At 44.3% G+C, this 16,187-nt stretch overlaps 1 protein-coding gene across 2 annotated transcripts in view; it reads right to left on the bottom strand.

The window, feature by feature from the left end:
* The window catches only part of brf1b (BRF1 RNA polymerase III transcription initiation factor subunit b), a 132,600-nt gene that overhangs the window by 96,288 nt on the left and 20,125 nt on the right, over window positions 1-16,187 (bottom strand). Inside the window, exons 3-5 of one of the 2 annotated variants that reach the window (XM_055872474.1) lie at window positions 13,566-13,646; window positions 5,149-5,322; window positions 687-718 (exon numbers count right to left, since the gene is read on the bottom strand). In XM_055872474.1, the coding sequence (XP_055728449.1) occupies window positions 687-718; window positions 5,149-5,322; window positions 13,566-13,646 (287 nt within the window). Of the gene's footprint in view, window positions 1-686; window positions 719-1,243; window positions 5,102-5,148; window positions 5,323-13,565; window positions 13,647-16,187 lie in introns of those variants that run through there. The other variant, XM_055872475.1, reaches the window with a different exon arrangement.

The following is a 16,187-nucleotide window of genomic DNA, read 5'->3' as shown; positions in this document are numbered from 1 at the left end:
TGAGATTTACAATGTCCTTAATCTGCATATCATTTGGTTTTTCATTTTTGGTAGGCAGTTCAGTTGTTTAATTTGGTGGTCAGCTGACTTGCTTGTGTCACACTCCCTGCAGACCACATCATTCATTGTGATGAGGCTATACCCAATGGCATTAGTATGTGGATATCACATATCGCCTGGGGCCGTATGTTTTAAGCATCTCAGACTAGGACTGCTGATCTAGGATCAGCCCCCGCCCATGCAATCTTATTCACTGTAATCTAAAAGGCTAAAAGGATCCTAAATCAGCACTCCTGCTCTGAGACATGTCGTACATGCAGCCCCTGGGTCAAATACATGACAAATATTTGAGAGCTGTGCATGATTTAGCCTGTGCTGTACAATGGATCCAATGGAGTAGTCCCAAAAGTGACACTTTATCAGTAGTTAAAGGCAACCTTTACCTTACTTCCCTGAATGTTTGTCCTGCATGGCTACATTCCGTTTCTCTACCCCTCTCACAATGTGTACACTCGAGCACTACCACTTATGGATTTAAAAGAAATTGACTGGTGCCAATAATAAGGTGGGAACTCCCTCCAGCCATGCTTTCACCAATCCAATGCTTTTAAATGAATGAGGAGTGAATGCACACATCTGGAGAAGGGTAGAGAATCGTAATGGACGAAGACAGAGACTAAACGTACCTGTAGAAGATCACTCAGGTCCAGAAGCATGTCTGAAGAGGGAATGAGCGTTAAGGAAGGAAAGGTGACAGCAACAAGGGCTTGACGGCAAAGAACAGAGATACACCATGGTTGTGTTCAGTAGGCACTAAACAGAAAATAAATGGTCTGAAACTGTGGGGTACTATATGAACTAAGTAGCATGACCCATTTCTCAATGGGTTCAGCACTTACAAATACTGTTCAGAGCAAAGTACACAACATTATTACAAGCCAAAGGCTATTTTAATTATTTATGTTTTTTGCCGAAATGGCCCAAATCGACCTGTCATAACATTCTAAGAATGACCTAAAAAAATGTATGCTTAATAATGCTAATAAGTAAGAGGTGCAATGTACTTTTCCATCAACAAAACTGAGAAAACAAATTCTAAAAAGAGAATGCCATCCTTTCAAACTGAAAATAATGTAAAAACATGAAATCCAGTGTTCAAGACAAGTAAGTAAGTCTAGGGCCTTAGAATTGTGCATTAGGTTTGTTTTTTGCCAATTACTACGGTGAGTGAGACGGTGCATACGTTGATGCCGGGGTCTTTCTGCAGTCAAGCATCGGGTGACTCAAACTCCCCTGATGCTTGGCCCCTTCGGCTGCCGATGCGCGGCTAAATATAGAACTGGTCCCGCAGTGCCTCAGCTCCGCCCTAGCAACCTGCAGACGAGTTCACCTAGAGACGGGACAGAGGGAGCGAAGTGGATTGACTCGGGAGGACTGTCGGCTGACGCTTACCTCACAACGCGGTGAATGGACGGAAGTGTGCAAGCACACACAGACACACACACAGACTGGAACATACATTCCTAATTGGAACACAAACACACACCTGGAACACAAACACATATTATAAATTACTACATACCTAGTGTACACGACTACTATACACATTGCAAACTTCACAGCCATACACACACCCGACCAACCTCTTATTTACCATTACAAACAGCCGAAAAACACGCGCACACACACACACACACACTAACCAACACACAATGGATAGGCTACATGAAAACAATCAAATGCCAGTTGAAAACACACACTTCCCATCCACCCTCTGACCTACACACACGCTCGTACCTGAGCAACACACACACGGATACACAAACACCTGAGGTGACACACACATAGTACGTGTGGCCGGCGGAGAGATTACAGGGTCCATTAATCTCAGCGGGGTGAGATTAGATTAGCGCCACAGAAAGGGAAAGGATAATCTGATAGTTCCGCCGCCATTCGACAGATAATGCAGACCGTCGCTAAACCTCACACACTAGGGATATGTTCCAAATGGCACCCTATCCCTACATAGTGCACTACTTCTGACCAGGGCACCCTATTCCCTAGATAGCCCTATGGGCCTTGGTCAAAAGTAGTGGAGGTACTTATATTTTCCTACTAGCACTGATAACTACTTTGTTGATGGAAAATGTACTTGCTACGATTGTGATATTTTGTTGTCACACCTAGATATCTTAAGATGAATGCACTAATGCAGGGGTGTTTAACTAATTTAACTAAATTCGGTCTTCAATGAGTTCCAGAGGGTTGCACTGAAAATGTGCTATATGTCTTTGCTGTCAAAATTTGCTAAAATGTTTTCCTCTTTCCATCATTTATGGAATTTTTTATCCTCCCTGACTGTCGAGTGCTTTCAATAAACTTTATGAATGTAGGTCCATTGACTGTGCATAGTGATTATTAGCCAGCTGGACAGAAGAAACTGTTTGACACACCTGCACTAATGTAAGTTACGATGGATAATAGTGTCTGCTAAATTACCAACATGTATATAGGGAATAGGGTGCCATTTGAGATGCAGTCAATCACTCACAAGTAGGGGGTTCCCCTGCCAGTATCCTAGTACTGTCAGTTGCCCATAGCTCGCTTTCAAAGAGGGTCGGACAGGCATGGGGCAATGTTTTTACACTTTGGGTTAGTGATAAAATTGTTTTGGCGTTAAAAATAATAGGACAGCGACGAGATGTATATTTGTTCCCAGAAAGCATTAACGAAAACGCTTATTTCCGAAGTGGTCCACGAGAAAAAAAACTAGGAATTGTACCTTGTATTGTTGTATTGATAGTTCTTCTCCAATGGACTCTTTGGGTAGTTGGAATCCACTGAGGATTTGAATAGCAATATCAAGGAGAGTGATAGGTTAGACAATCCTGTATAACGCATTCGCCTTTGGGCGAGTGGTGTCAATGTTACTGGATGAATCCATGTAGATAAGGCTAGACAGTTCCCTTCAACGGTTGCCTGTGTGTATTGTAGTCTAGTAAAAGGGTGTGGTTGTGTGTAAATCAATAGGATTGAATGAAGCCCCAGAGGACCTGTATCTTTCTATCTGAGTCCCCTGTGACTAACCGGAGGAGCCCAACCCAAACCCGGCCTAACCCCCAAGGAAAGAGGTGCACCCTTCTCTCAGCAACGCCACAATACACAGACAACTGGTGAGATTCTCTGGTGTTACACAAACACATTGCTCTTTAGTACAGGCCTTGAACGTTACAGTGGTACAGAACCCGGGTTGGACTGCTGAAGTGACAAATGAAGACTTAGTATCACTACACTGTGAACCTAACACCAATAGTGATGTGGTGGTGCTATACCCTGAAGCAGGACACAGCAACCTGAGAGGGATGGCTAGAGGTAGGCCAGATACAGGCATCATCAAGTCACTGTAAGGTACAGTAATTCCTTTCTCCCCATCACTTAACCATATGTGGTTCCGTTGACTGTAAATAGAAGATAATCTACAACGTATATGGTCCTCCCCTTGTCATTCTAAAAGAGTCCATGCAAACACACACACACATATGAAGAAAACGCTGGTCAATGGTCAATAAGAAGACTTTCATGTTACTTTGCAAAAGGTGATACTGAGCACGACCAGAGTGAGTAGAATCTCTGCCCAATCAGTGCGACCTTAATCAATTCACTTCCATGGGAGGAAGAAAAACAGCGGTACTCCAGACCTTCAGGCTTATATTTGAATATCCTTGATGTAGATCAGTCGTGGCTGGTGACACTTTAAATGGGAAGGACAGGCTCATAGTAATGGCTGGAACGGAGTTAATGGAATGGTCTCAAACACATCAAACACCTGGTTTCCATGTGTTTGATTCCATTCCATTCACCCCATTAATATGAGCCGTCCTCCCCTCACCAGCCTCCTCTGATGTAGAATTACTTATGGTGGTCGTGTGGCGCTTGCATCGCCAAGGATAATGGGTCCAATTCCACTGAGGCCACAACTCAAAATGCATCCACACATGACTAAGTCGCTTCGGATAAAAATGTCTGCCAAATGGCATATATTATATTGTTATATATTATTCCTCACACAGACAAGATGGCCTCCCTTTATGACAACAGTTTCACCAAACTTACACCTTTGTTTGCTTTACACTCGTCCACACTGTCGCACCTGAGAATTTTTTTTGTTGTTCCACTCTCCACCGTTTAACAGCAATAACTAAAACGCTGATGACATCCTCGAGGTTGTGGAACTATAACTGTAATGGCTCTTATGGGAAGAAGTGGGAGGGCAGGAGTGGCGCTTCCTCAACGCGACACCAACAGAAAGCAGATGAGCTTCCTCAAAAGACCAATTGCCTGTGTAAACGCAGCCTATGTGATTTATAATCTGGAGTAGTGTGATGTTGCCCCTAGTAGACACTGATCTTGGGTCAGTTTTGCATTTCCTCCACTAATGGTTAAGGTTATAATTGGGAGAGGGGAAGCTTATAATGCATTCTGATCACTGAGTGGTTTGATCTGGACGCTGCGGTAAACATTCCTGGTCTTCTGCGGCCTTGGAATTGGGAGGTGTGTCGTTGGACCTGATCGGAAAATAATGGGTCTCTAAGAGATGGGTGTGTAGAAGCACGTGCTGAGAATCCATCCACAATAACTCACAAACACAATAACACACACAGACAATACGTCACAAATACAATCATTCTCCCTTCCTCTAATCTCCCGTGGGCAGATTCTGCGTGTAGACCGAAGAATCTGCCGGGACTGAATGAGATGCGAGAGATAACGAACAGCCTTCGTTCCGGTTTTTGTCACTGGTTATTTTGATGTATCTGGATTGGGCGAAGGCGGTGCTTCACCTCGAGTGCTTTGCGCATGTACCCACACAGATTAGTATCCTTTAGCGAGGGTGGAAACTTTGTTTTTGTCAGAATTTCTAACACATATGAACACAGTTAATCATGCAGCTGACCAAAGATTGTACTTCTGGTTTAACAGAGATTACCCTTTCTTTCACACATACAGTACTCAAAAACAAACACGTTAATCTGTAACCATTGATATGCCTTGGAAACAACGTCCCCCCAACCCCCTATGGTAAAAGACAATCTCCCCCTTTGGCCCCCTTTAGGGTGGCAGGGGGTGTGGTCCCAGTCCCAAGGATACGGGGCGTGCCCTCAGTTCGGCAGACCAAGTAGAGGCAGGCGGCGATGACATGCGCCATCTTGCGTCCGCGCGTCAGGTGCTTGCTCACCACCATCTTAAAGAAGTTGAAGGCCGTGTCCAGGCAGTGCTGGTTGAGCTGCAGCTGGCTGCCCAGGTTGTGGATCTGCCGCTTGCCTGTGGACCGAAACACACACACACACACACACACACACACACACACACACACACACACACACATACACACACACACACACACACACACACACACACAGACACGGATAAATAGTACACCCAAACACACTAGACTACTAGTGTTTTGGATTGCCAGCAGCGGTGATGTCATGAGCGCGAGAGTGGGGCAGACAGGCCCTGTTAATAGGGCTTGACAAACCGCCCCTGTGCTTCTCCCAGGCAGAGAGAGAGACAGACAGCTGTGTACTTACCAGAGAGAAGTCATCTGCAGCACAGCCTCACACACACACACGTATGCTTGCAAACACATACACACTCATAGACACACACAGACACAGACACACGTGCGCAAATAAGCAAAATCCATGAACACACAGATGGTAATACAGAACACACATACTGTATACAGCAACTCTAGTCCAAACACAAACATAGGCCTTTACTATAAAAAATATGCATGTTCAGTTACATTCCCCGCAGTAGGATATATTTGTGTTAGGCTATCAATTAACCCATCTCAATTGACATTAACATCTCCCACAACGTCAGCAAGACCAAGGTGCTGATTGTGGACTACAGGAAACAGGGACGGGTGAACACACCCAACATTCACAAGGCCGCAGGGCCAGACAGATTACCAGGACGTGTACTCTGAGCATGCGCTGACCAACTGGCAAGTGTCTTCAGACATTTTGAAACTCTCCCTGTCCGAGTCTGTTATACCAACATGTTTTAAGCAGACAACCATAGGGCCCAAGAACAGTAAGGTAACCTGCCTAAATGACTACAGACCCGTAGCACTCACGTCTGTAGCCATGAAGTGGTTTGAAAGGCTGGTCATGGCTCACATCAACACCATCATCCCAGAAACCCTAGACCCACTCTAATTTGCATACCGACCCAACAGATTCACAGATGATGAGGTCTCTATTGCACTCCACACTACCTTTTCCCACCTGGACAAAAGTAACACCTATGTGGGAATGCTATTCATTGACTACAGCTCAGCGTTCAACATCATAGTGCCCTCAAAGCTCATCAATAAGCTAAGGACCCTGGAACTAAACACCTCCCTCTGCAACTGGATCCTGGACTTCCTGACGGGCTGCCCCCAGGTGGTAAGTGTCGGTAACAACACATCCGCCACTCTGATCCTAAACACAGAGGCCCCTCAGGGTTGCATGCTTAGCCCCCTCCTGTACTCCCTGTTCACTCACGACTGCACGCCAGGCATGACTCCAACGCCATCATTAAGTGTGCAGATGGCACAACAGTGAAAGGCCTGATCACGACAACAACGAGACAGCCTATAGAGAGGAGGTCTGAGACCTGGCCATCTGGTGCCAGGACAACAACCTCTCCCTCAATGAGATGAAGACAAAGGAGATGATTGTGGAATACAGGATAAAGAGGACTGAGCACCCCCCCATTCTCATCGATGGGGCTGCAGTGGAGCAGGTTGAGAGCTTCAAGTTCCTTGGTGTCCACATCACCAACAAACTAACATGATCCAGGCACACAATGACAGTCATGAAGCAGGCACAACAAAACATATTCCCCCTCAGGAGACTGAAAACATTTAGCATGGATCCTCAGATCCTCAAAAGGTTGTACAGCTGCACCATCGAGAGCATCCTGACTGGTTGCATCATTGCCTGGTATGGCAACAGCTCGGCCTCCGACCGCAAGAAACTACAGAGGGTAGTGCGAACGGCCCAGTACATCACTAGGGCCAAGCTTCCTGCCATCCAGGACCTCTATACCAGGCGGTGTCAGAGGAAGGCCCTAAAAATTGTCAAAGACTCCAGCCACCCTAGTCATTGACTGCTCTCTCTGCTACCACACGGTAAGCGGTACCGGAGTGCCAAGTCTAGGTACAAGAGGCTTCTAAACAGCTTCTACCCCAATCCATTAGACTCCTTAACATCTAGTCAAATGGCTACCCAGACTATTCACATTGCTGCCCCCCCCCCCCCTCCCTCCACACCAATGCCACTCTCTGTTGTCATCTATGCATAGTCACTTTAATTAACTCTACCTATATGTACATACTACCTCAACTAACCAGTGCCCCCGCACATTGACTCTGTACCGGCACCCCCCTGTATTGTTATTTTTTACTGCTGCTCTTTAAGTACTTGTTACTTTTATCTCTTATTCTTATCTGTATTTTTTTAAACTGCACTGTCGGTTATAGGGGCTTGTAAGTAAGTATTTCACTGTAAGGTCTACACCTGTTGTATTCGGCGCATGTGACTAATCACATTTGGTTTGATTTGATCCACATTGACGGGGCAGCAGCGGAGAGGGTCAAGTGCTTCAAATTCCTCTGTGTCCATATCCCTGAGGACTTAACATGGTCCTTTCACCCCTTAGATCCTTAACAACTTTTACAGCTGCACCATCGAAAGCATCCTGACTGGTTGTATCACCATCTGGTATGGCAACTGCACCACCCTCGACCGGAAGGCCCTACAGAAGGTGGTGCGGACGGCCCATCCAGGACATACATGCCAGGCAGTGTCTGAGAAAGGCCTGAAAAATTGCCAAAGACTCCAGCCACCAGAGACATGGACTGTTCTTAATCTCCATGCTTCCGTCTGGCAGGCGGTACCGGTGCATCAAGGTTCAGAACAACAGACTCCTAAACAGCTTCTATCCTTTGGCCATAAGACTGCTAAATGGATAACACACTACTGCTCTCCCTCACAACACCGCTGCTGCTAAAATTATTATTGATCAGATTCATTATTACCGCGTCGCTGCTGTTCATTGATTATTGACTTCCATTACCATTTATCTATCTATATATCCTGCTACTGGTCACTATTACTCCTGTTTACATGTATTACCATTATTATATTACCATAAGTATTTATATATTCCTGCTACCAGTCACTTTCCAGCCGTGTTTACATGTATATCCGCCTTTCACGCCTACACTGACACTTGCATACACTTGCATACATACACACACACGCACACACTCACCGCCACACACACACACATCCACCCACCTCTTATGCTGCTGCCATACTGTTTACTACTGTTATTATTATTTATCCTGCTACCAGTAACTTTCTCATAATCTCTGCCTACATGTAAATATTTACCTCAAATACTCCAGTATCCCTGCACATTATACATTTGGTACAATCATGGACTCTATAGATTCCTTTCTTATTTCTTGTGTTTTTTTTATTACTTATTCTATTTGATATTGAAAACTGTTGGGTAGAGCTTGCAAGTTCAGGATTTCACTGTACTTTAGAATGTGACAAATAAAACTTGAAACTAAATTGGAGCAAAAAAGTAGAGACAAAAGACAAAAAAAAGTATGAGAGCTGTATAAGTAATGATTAGTGTGACAATCAAAGATACACTCAACTATTGGCGGTAACAAACTCAGTTATGGTTACTAATGACTGTTTATGAGCAAGTGAGTGAGTATGACTGTACACAAACATACACACACAAACATACACACTCAACCTCAGGAGACTGTAGAAATTTGGCTTGGCCCCTAAGACCCTCACAAACTTTTACAGATGCACCATTCGGGATGTATCAACACCTAGTAAGGCAACTACACCGTCCGCAAATACAGGGCTCTCCGGAGGGTGGTGCAGTCAGCCCAACGCATCACCGGGAGCACACTGTCTGCCCTTCAGGACACCCGATGTCACAGGAAGGCCAAGAAGATCATCAAGGACCTCAGCCACCCGAGCCATGGCCTAATCACCCCACTATCATCCAGAAGGCGAGGTCAGTACAGGTGCATCAAAGCTGGTACAGAGAGACTGAAAAACAGCTTTTATCTCAAGGCCATCAGACTGTTAAATAGCCATCACTAGCTGGCCTCCACCCAGTACCCTGCAATGCACTTAGTCACTGTCACTAGCTGGCTAACACCCGGTTACTCAACCCTGCACCTTAGAGGCTGCTGCCCTATGTACGTAGACATGGAACACTGGTCACGTTAATAATGGAACAATGGTCACTTTAATAATGTTTACCCACTGTTTGACACACTTTATATGTACATACTGTATGTTTTAGTCATGGCCATCCTATTCAACTATTGCTGAACATACAGTGCCTCCGGAAAGTATTCAGACCCCTTTCCACATTTCGTTACGTTACAGCCTTATTCTAAAATTGATTAAGCAAAAAATTTTCCTCATCAATCTACACACAATACCCCATAATGACAATGCAAAAACAGGTTTTTAGACATTTTTGCAAATGTATTAAAAAGAAAAACAGAAATACCTTATTTACATACAGTAAGTCTTCAGACCTTCAGGTGCATCCTGTTTCCATTGATCATCCTTTAGATGTTTTTACAACTTGATTGGAGTCCACCTGTGGTAAATTCTATTGATTGGACATGATTTGGAAAGGCACTGACTTGTCTATATAAGGTCCCACAGTTGACAGTGCACGTCAGAGCAAAAACCAAGACATGAGGTTGAAGGAATTGTCCGTAGAGCTCCGAGACAGGATTGTGTCGAGGCACAGATCTGGGGAAGGGTGCCAAAACATTTCTGCAGCATTGAAGGTTCCCAAGAACACAGTGGCCTCCATCCACCTTAAATGGAAGAAGTTTGGAACCACCAAGACTCTTCCTAGAGCTGGCTTCCAGGCCAAACTGAGCAATTGGGGGAGAAGGGTCTTGGTCAGGAAGGTGACCAAGAACCCAATGGTCACTCTGACAGAGTTCCTCTGTGGAGATGGGAGAACCTTCCAGAAGGACAACCATCTCTGCAGCACTCCACCAATCAGGCCTTTATGGTAAAGTGACCAGACGGAAGCCACTCCTCAGTAAAAGGCACATGACAGCCCGCTTGGAGTTTGCCAAAAGGCACCTAAAGACTCTCAGACCATGAGAAACAATATTCTCTGGTCTGATGAAACCAAGATTGAACTCTTTGGACTGAATACCAAGTGTCACGTCTGGAGGAAACCTGGCACCATCCCTACGGTGAAGCATGGTGTTGACAGCATGCTGTGGGGATGTTTCTCAGCAGCAGGGACTGGGAGACTAGTCAGGAGTGAGGCAAAGATGAACGGAGCAAAGTACAGAGAGATCCTTGATGAAAACCTGCTCTAGAGCGCTTAGAACGTCACACTAGGATGAAGGTTCACCTTCCAACAGGACAGCGATCCTAAGCACACAGCCAAGACAACGCAGGAGTGGCTTCGGGAAAAGTCTCTGATTGTCCCAGCCAGAGTCTGGACTTCAACATCTCTGGAGAGACATGAAAATAGCTGTGCAGCAACACTCACAATCCAACCTGACAGAGCTTGAGTGGACCTGCAGAGAAGAATGGGAGAAACTCCCCAAATACAGATGTGCCAAGCTTGTAGCGTCATACCCAAGAAGACTCGAGGCTGTAATTACTGCCAAATGTGCTTCAACTGAGTAAAGGGTCTGAATACTTATGTAAATGTGATAAAGCTGCTTTTGCTCTGTTAATTGAAATGCATTCCAGGTGACTACCTCATGAAGCTGGTTGAGAGAATGCCAAGAGTGTACAAAGCTGTCATCAAGGCAAAGAGTGGCTACTTTGAAGAATCTAAAATATATTTTGATTTGTTTAACACATGTTTTTGTTACTACATGATTCCATATGTGTTATTTCATAGTTTTGATGTCTTCACTATTATTCTACAATGTAGAAAATAATAAAAATAAAGAAAAACCATTGAATGAGTAGGTGTGTCCAAACTTTTGACTGGTACTATACACATATGCATATATATACTCCGGATTCCAACATTGCTTGTCCTACTATTTCTTAATTCCATTCTTTTACTTTTAGATTTGTGTGACTTGTTAGATACTACTGAACTGTTGGAGCTAGGAACACAAGGATTTTGCTGCACCCGCAAAAACATCTGCTAAATATCTGTATGTGACCATTAAAATGTGATTTACATGTGTTCACGCATACTGGTATGTGAGTCGGATGTGCATGCGCACAGGATGTGTGTATATGTGTGTGTATGTGTGTGTGTGTGTGTGTGTGTGTGTGTGTGTGTGTGTGTGTGTGTGTGTGTGTGTGTGTGTGTGTGTGTGTGTGTGTGTGTGTGTGTGTGTGTGTGTGTCAGGCAGGTTGGTCTGAAATGCAGAGTGGAGTGAAGGCCGGTCACTAGTGTCAGCGAACCATTCAACCCATCACCAGAAATAACCCAAAAAGCTTTTAAGAGCATTAATCGTTCTATCCTGGAACCTGTGTGTGTGTATGTGTATATGCGTACATATGCCTATGCAACTACCCATGCGTGTTTTTACGCGACTACTCGTGCGTGTGTATGTGTTTCTGTGTGTGTATCCCCGCCCCACTAGCTCCCCTCAGTCTCAGGAGAGTTTCATCCTGTGTGTTTGGATGGCAGAGAGTGTCGGATTAGATGTGGATCGTGTGTGTGTGTGTGTGGTGCGTGCGAATAAGTGAATGTGAGGTTTGTGTGTGTGCATGTGAGAGAGAGAGAGAGGGACAGTGAGTGAGTGAGTGAGTGAGTGAGTGAGTGAGTGAGTGAGTGAGTGAGTGAGTAAGTGACAGTGTGTGTGTGTGTGTGTGTGTGTGTGTGTGTGTGTGTGTGTGTGTGTGTGTGTGTGTGTGTGTGTGTGTGTGTGTGTGTGTGTGTGACAGAGAGAGAGGGACAGTGAGTGAGTGAGTGAGTGAGTGAGTGAGTGAGTGAGTGTGTATGTGTGTGTGAGAGAGAGAGGGAAGTAGTGAGTGTGTGTGTGTGTGCATGTGAGAGAGGGAGAGAGAGAGAGAGGGACTGTGTGTGTGTGTGTGTGTGTGTGTGTGTGTGTGTGTGTGTGTGTGTGTGTGTGTGTGTGTGTGTGTGTGTGTGTGTGTGTGTGTGTGTGTGTGTGTGTGTGTGTGTGTGTGTGTGTGTGTGTGTGTGTGTGTGTGAGAGAGACAGTGAGAGAGACAGTGAGTGAGTGAGTGAGTGAGTGAGAGAGGGAAAGTGAGTGAGTGTGTGCATGTGAGAGAGAGAGGGACAGTGTGTGTGGGGGGTGTGTGTGTGTGTGTGTGTGTGTGTGTGTGTGTGTGTGTGTGTGTGTGTGTGTGTGTGTGTGTGTGTGTGTGTGTGTGTGTGTGTGTGTGTGTTGGTCCAGGTGTGGAGTATGCTCTGAGAACACAGTGTTCTCTCACAGGTATGTACTTGTTCACAGTGATCACCACAAACTATAAATCCTCAAGGCGGGACTGTGAGAGAGAGGGACTGTGTGTGTGTGTGTGTGTGTGTGTGTGTGTGTGTGTGTGTGTGTGTGTGTGTGTGTGTGTGTGAGAGAGACAGTGAGAGAGACAGTGAGTGAGTGAGTGAGTGAGTGAGTGAGTGAGTGAGTGAGTGAGAGATGGAAAGTGAGTGAGTGTGTGCATGTGAGAGAGAGAGGGACAGTGTGTGTGGGGTGTGTGTGTGTGTGTGTGTGTGTGTGTGTGTGTGTGTGTGTGTGTGTGTGTGTGTGTGTGTGTGTGTGTGTGTGTGTGTGTGTGTGTGTGTGTGTGTGTGTGTGTGTGTGTGTGTGTGTGTGTGTGTGTGTGTGTGTGTGTGTGTGTGTGTGTGTGTGTGTGTTGGTCCAGGTGTGGAGTATGCTCTGAGAACACAGTGTTCTCTCACAGGTATGTACTTGTTCACAGTGATCACCACAAACTATAAATCCTCAAGGCCGGGAAAATTTCTCATCAAACCTCTCTCTCTTTCAAGGGCTTTATTGGCTACTCTCTCCCTCTCTCTCTCACACACACACACCAATTTGAGACATGCACCAAACTAGCCTCTCCATAAAACTGTCTTCTATACAATGATTGGAAATGAAACTGTCAAGTAAACCAACTTCCCAAAATGTAATCTCAGATTTTATATGATAACAGACCAAATGAGACCAAAAACATCCTGGTTAATTTCACTCACTATCTCACAACCAATCGTTCAGTTTCCTGCTTGAACAGGTCCCCAGATAAAGAGTTATGCATACAGGGGTGAATCCCAAATTCCATTTAAGTAACATTTTCACTTAATCTCCCATTTATGTCAATGCATTAAGTGAAAATAGGTCTTAATTGGCAGAATTCGCCCAAGAATGTATATTAGTTGGAATAGTGAATCATGTCCACTCTATGTGTTGCACTTCTATCTCCAATATGCTGAACAAGCCCCAGCTGTTTTGAGAAGGAGAGAGGGCATGGTGGGTTTAGTTCAGGACTCACCGTTCTGCAGCGTCTGAGCACGGGACTCTTTTCCAAGGCTGGTGTGGAACCCAGTACCAAGGACTGGGGCTTTCACTGGACCTGGAAGGAGATTCATATATTCAAAATGTATAATAATATTAATATTACAAAATAAAATATAAATAATAACAATCACAAAAATATTTTTTTTTTCAGGTACTCAAAGCACTTTTCATTGTATTGGGGAGAATATAATCATCCACTACCAATGTGTAGAAGCACCTACCTGGCTAATGCCACTGAAGCCATTCGCCTTTCCGATGTCAAACACAAAAGAGCTGACAAAAATGTTCTGTCAAATTAAAAAGTCATTATTGCAAATTATAACTACATAATTGCTAACCACTCAGCATATTTGAAGAGAGACCATATATTTTACCAAACATTTGGTCTATTTTGAATGAGTTTATTTTTAATCAGCATTGGCAAAACAATGTTAATTTACAGAATAAGTTTGTTTGCGTTCTAAATCTCAGAGTATAAAACCAATGAATATTGCCATCTGGTGGTTTGTGATAGCTAGACAGCACAGCTCAGCAAGAGACTAGATAAAACGCAGGCTTATGAAAATTTACCTCCCTCTGCTGGCTTTTTACTGTGATAAACATAAGATTTTGCTTCTACAAGACCAACGTTACCCAAACTCGGTCCTAGGACCCCAAGGGGTGCACGTTTTGGTTGTTGCCCTAGCACTAAACAGCTGATTCAAATAATGAACTCATCATCAAGCTTTAATTATTTGAATCAGCTGTGTAGTGCTAGGCTAAATCAATTTCATATTCAACCACCAAATATAACATTTTGTGCAGTTGGCTATGCATACCCAAATAAGCTTCACTCCTTCCGTAAGAAACGGTGTTAATAGAAGTCATCAAACTTTTTACAAAGCAATCAAGTTCAATCAGCTGCACCTGATTTCCATTCTGCCTCCTTATTCTGGTGGTGATTAGTCTCCCTGTGACTGAATGACTTTTTTTTGTCCCTTTGGTTCGTACCAAGGGAGTTTCAAAGCAACTAGTTTTGCTTTTCTTGCTGTCTTTACTTTCTGCTATTATCTGACCAGTACTAGTATTGTTTGCTGGGGATTTGTATAGCGAAATGATGGCTGCAAGTCCTGGCATTAGTATTGCGTAAGTTTGATTTTCTTAAATTCTGAGTTTGAAGTCACTTGGAAAACTGCAAAACAATTTTGATGTGTTGTGGTTTACCTGTGAGAAATGGCAGATATTAATTTTACTTTCTCCCAGACTATCATTACTTTATTTGGGGGTTTTTGGAAGTCCCAAAGGTTACAGTATTCCAGAAGGTATGTAGAGTTCTTTTCATTGATCAAGGTCTGCATGAGTCTTCTAATGTACTCTTACCCTAACCTGAATTGTCTCCTGTAGGAGTGGCTATACAGTCAGAATGTCGGGATAGATACCTGTGGGTGCATGTTGGTTGGTCTGGCAACGCCCCTCAGTTTGAGGCTGTAGGTGGGTGATAACAAGGTTTAAGTATTTAGTTGTATTACTTTAGACCTTGCTTAAAGTGTGGCTCAATTTGATTTCAACTGTTTATGATTGAAAGTCTTAGATAGTGGGTCCTCAATATTGGCATTAATGACAATAGTAGGCAATAAGTATCCTATAGTAGGATGGAGTATATTTGTTTAATGTAATTGATGGGCAGAGTGAAATGTAGCGTCCTCTTCTCTGCAGATGCGGCTGGTGTGCATCCCATAGATGAAAAGAATGCGTCCCGGTGTGGTTACACCATCAGCACCTTCAAGATGGATGGCTACACCACTCTCAGGGCTTCCTACTTCTCCTGTCACATTGACAACCAGGTAGCCTATTGGTGCATCCCAATATCTCATTCCTACTGAAGTGTTCACTACTTCCCGCAATGTAAAAGCATTGGATTGGTGGAGTCATGGGCTAGTGGGAGTTTCCACGATAACAAGTGAACACTTAGGGTATATCCCAATTATCCCCCCCAATGTCTCACTCTAGGAAATCAGAGTTCTAAAGTCTTAGCCCAACCTGATTCAACTGACTCAATGAATCAATGGTGGTTTGATGATTTGAATGAGGTGGTGAATAGGGTGTGTTGGTTTAAGGGATGGAACACAAAGGTGCAGGCTGAGGACCTGGACTCAAACTCCTGTCTTCCCATACTGAACTGTCATCTTGCTGAGTTGATCAAACCTGATGACTAACAAATATTTGCTGTTTCAGAACGATGAGGTATTCACCTTCCAGTTCAATATCATTGTCATGGATGCCAAGGACCGACAGTCGTGCTACCCTTTGTCTCAGACCTGCTCCCTGCTACTGCCCTGGTCCCAACGGGAGATTATATGTGAAGAGGACTACATGGAGGTACAGTAAGGCTGCCTTTTCCGGTCCTGGGGGCCTAGCCCAGTGTGCATACTGGGTTTCACACAGAGTAGAAAGGCAATTTGCTTTGTCAAATGAACTCTGATAAGTGCCCAATCAAATTACTATGTTTTTGACCATTATTTAAGATTCATACTAATTGATTGATTAGAACTTCTGCTGGCATATAGTGGGCCTCCAGAACCAGAATTGGAAAGTCCATCAAATTGTTTGTCTTCGA

Source organism: Salvelinus fontinalis, chromosome 20 (genome assembly GCF_029448725.1).
Source record: "Salvelinus fontinalis isolate EN_2023a chromosome 20, ASM2944872v1, whole genome shotgun sequence".
Lineage (NCBI taxonomy): Eukaryota > Metazoa > Chordata > Actinopteri > Salmoniformes > Salmonidae > Salvelinus > Salvelinus fontinalis.
The sequence above is the reverse complement of the archived record's forward strand: the minus strand, read 5'-3'. Positions and strand labels throughout refer to the sequence as shown.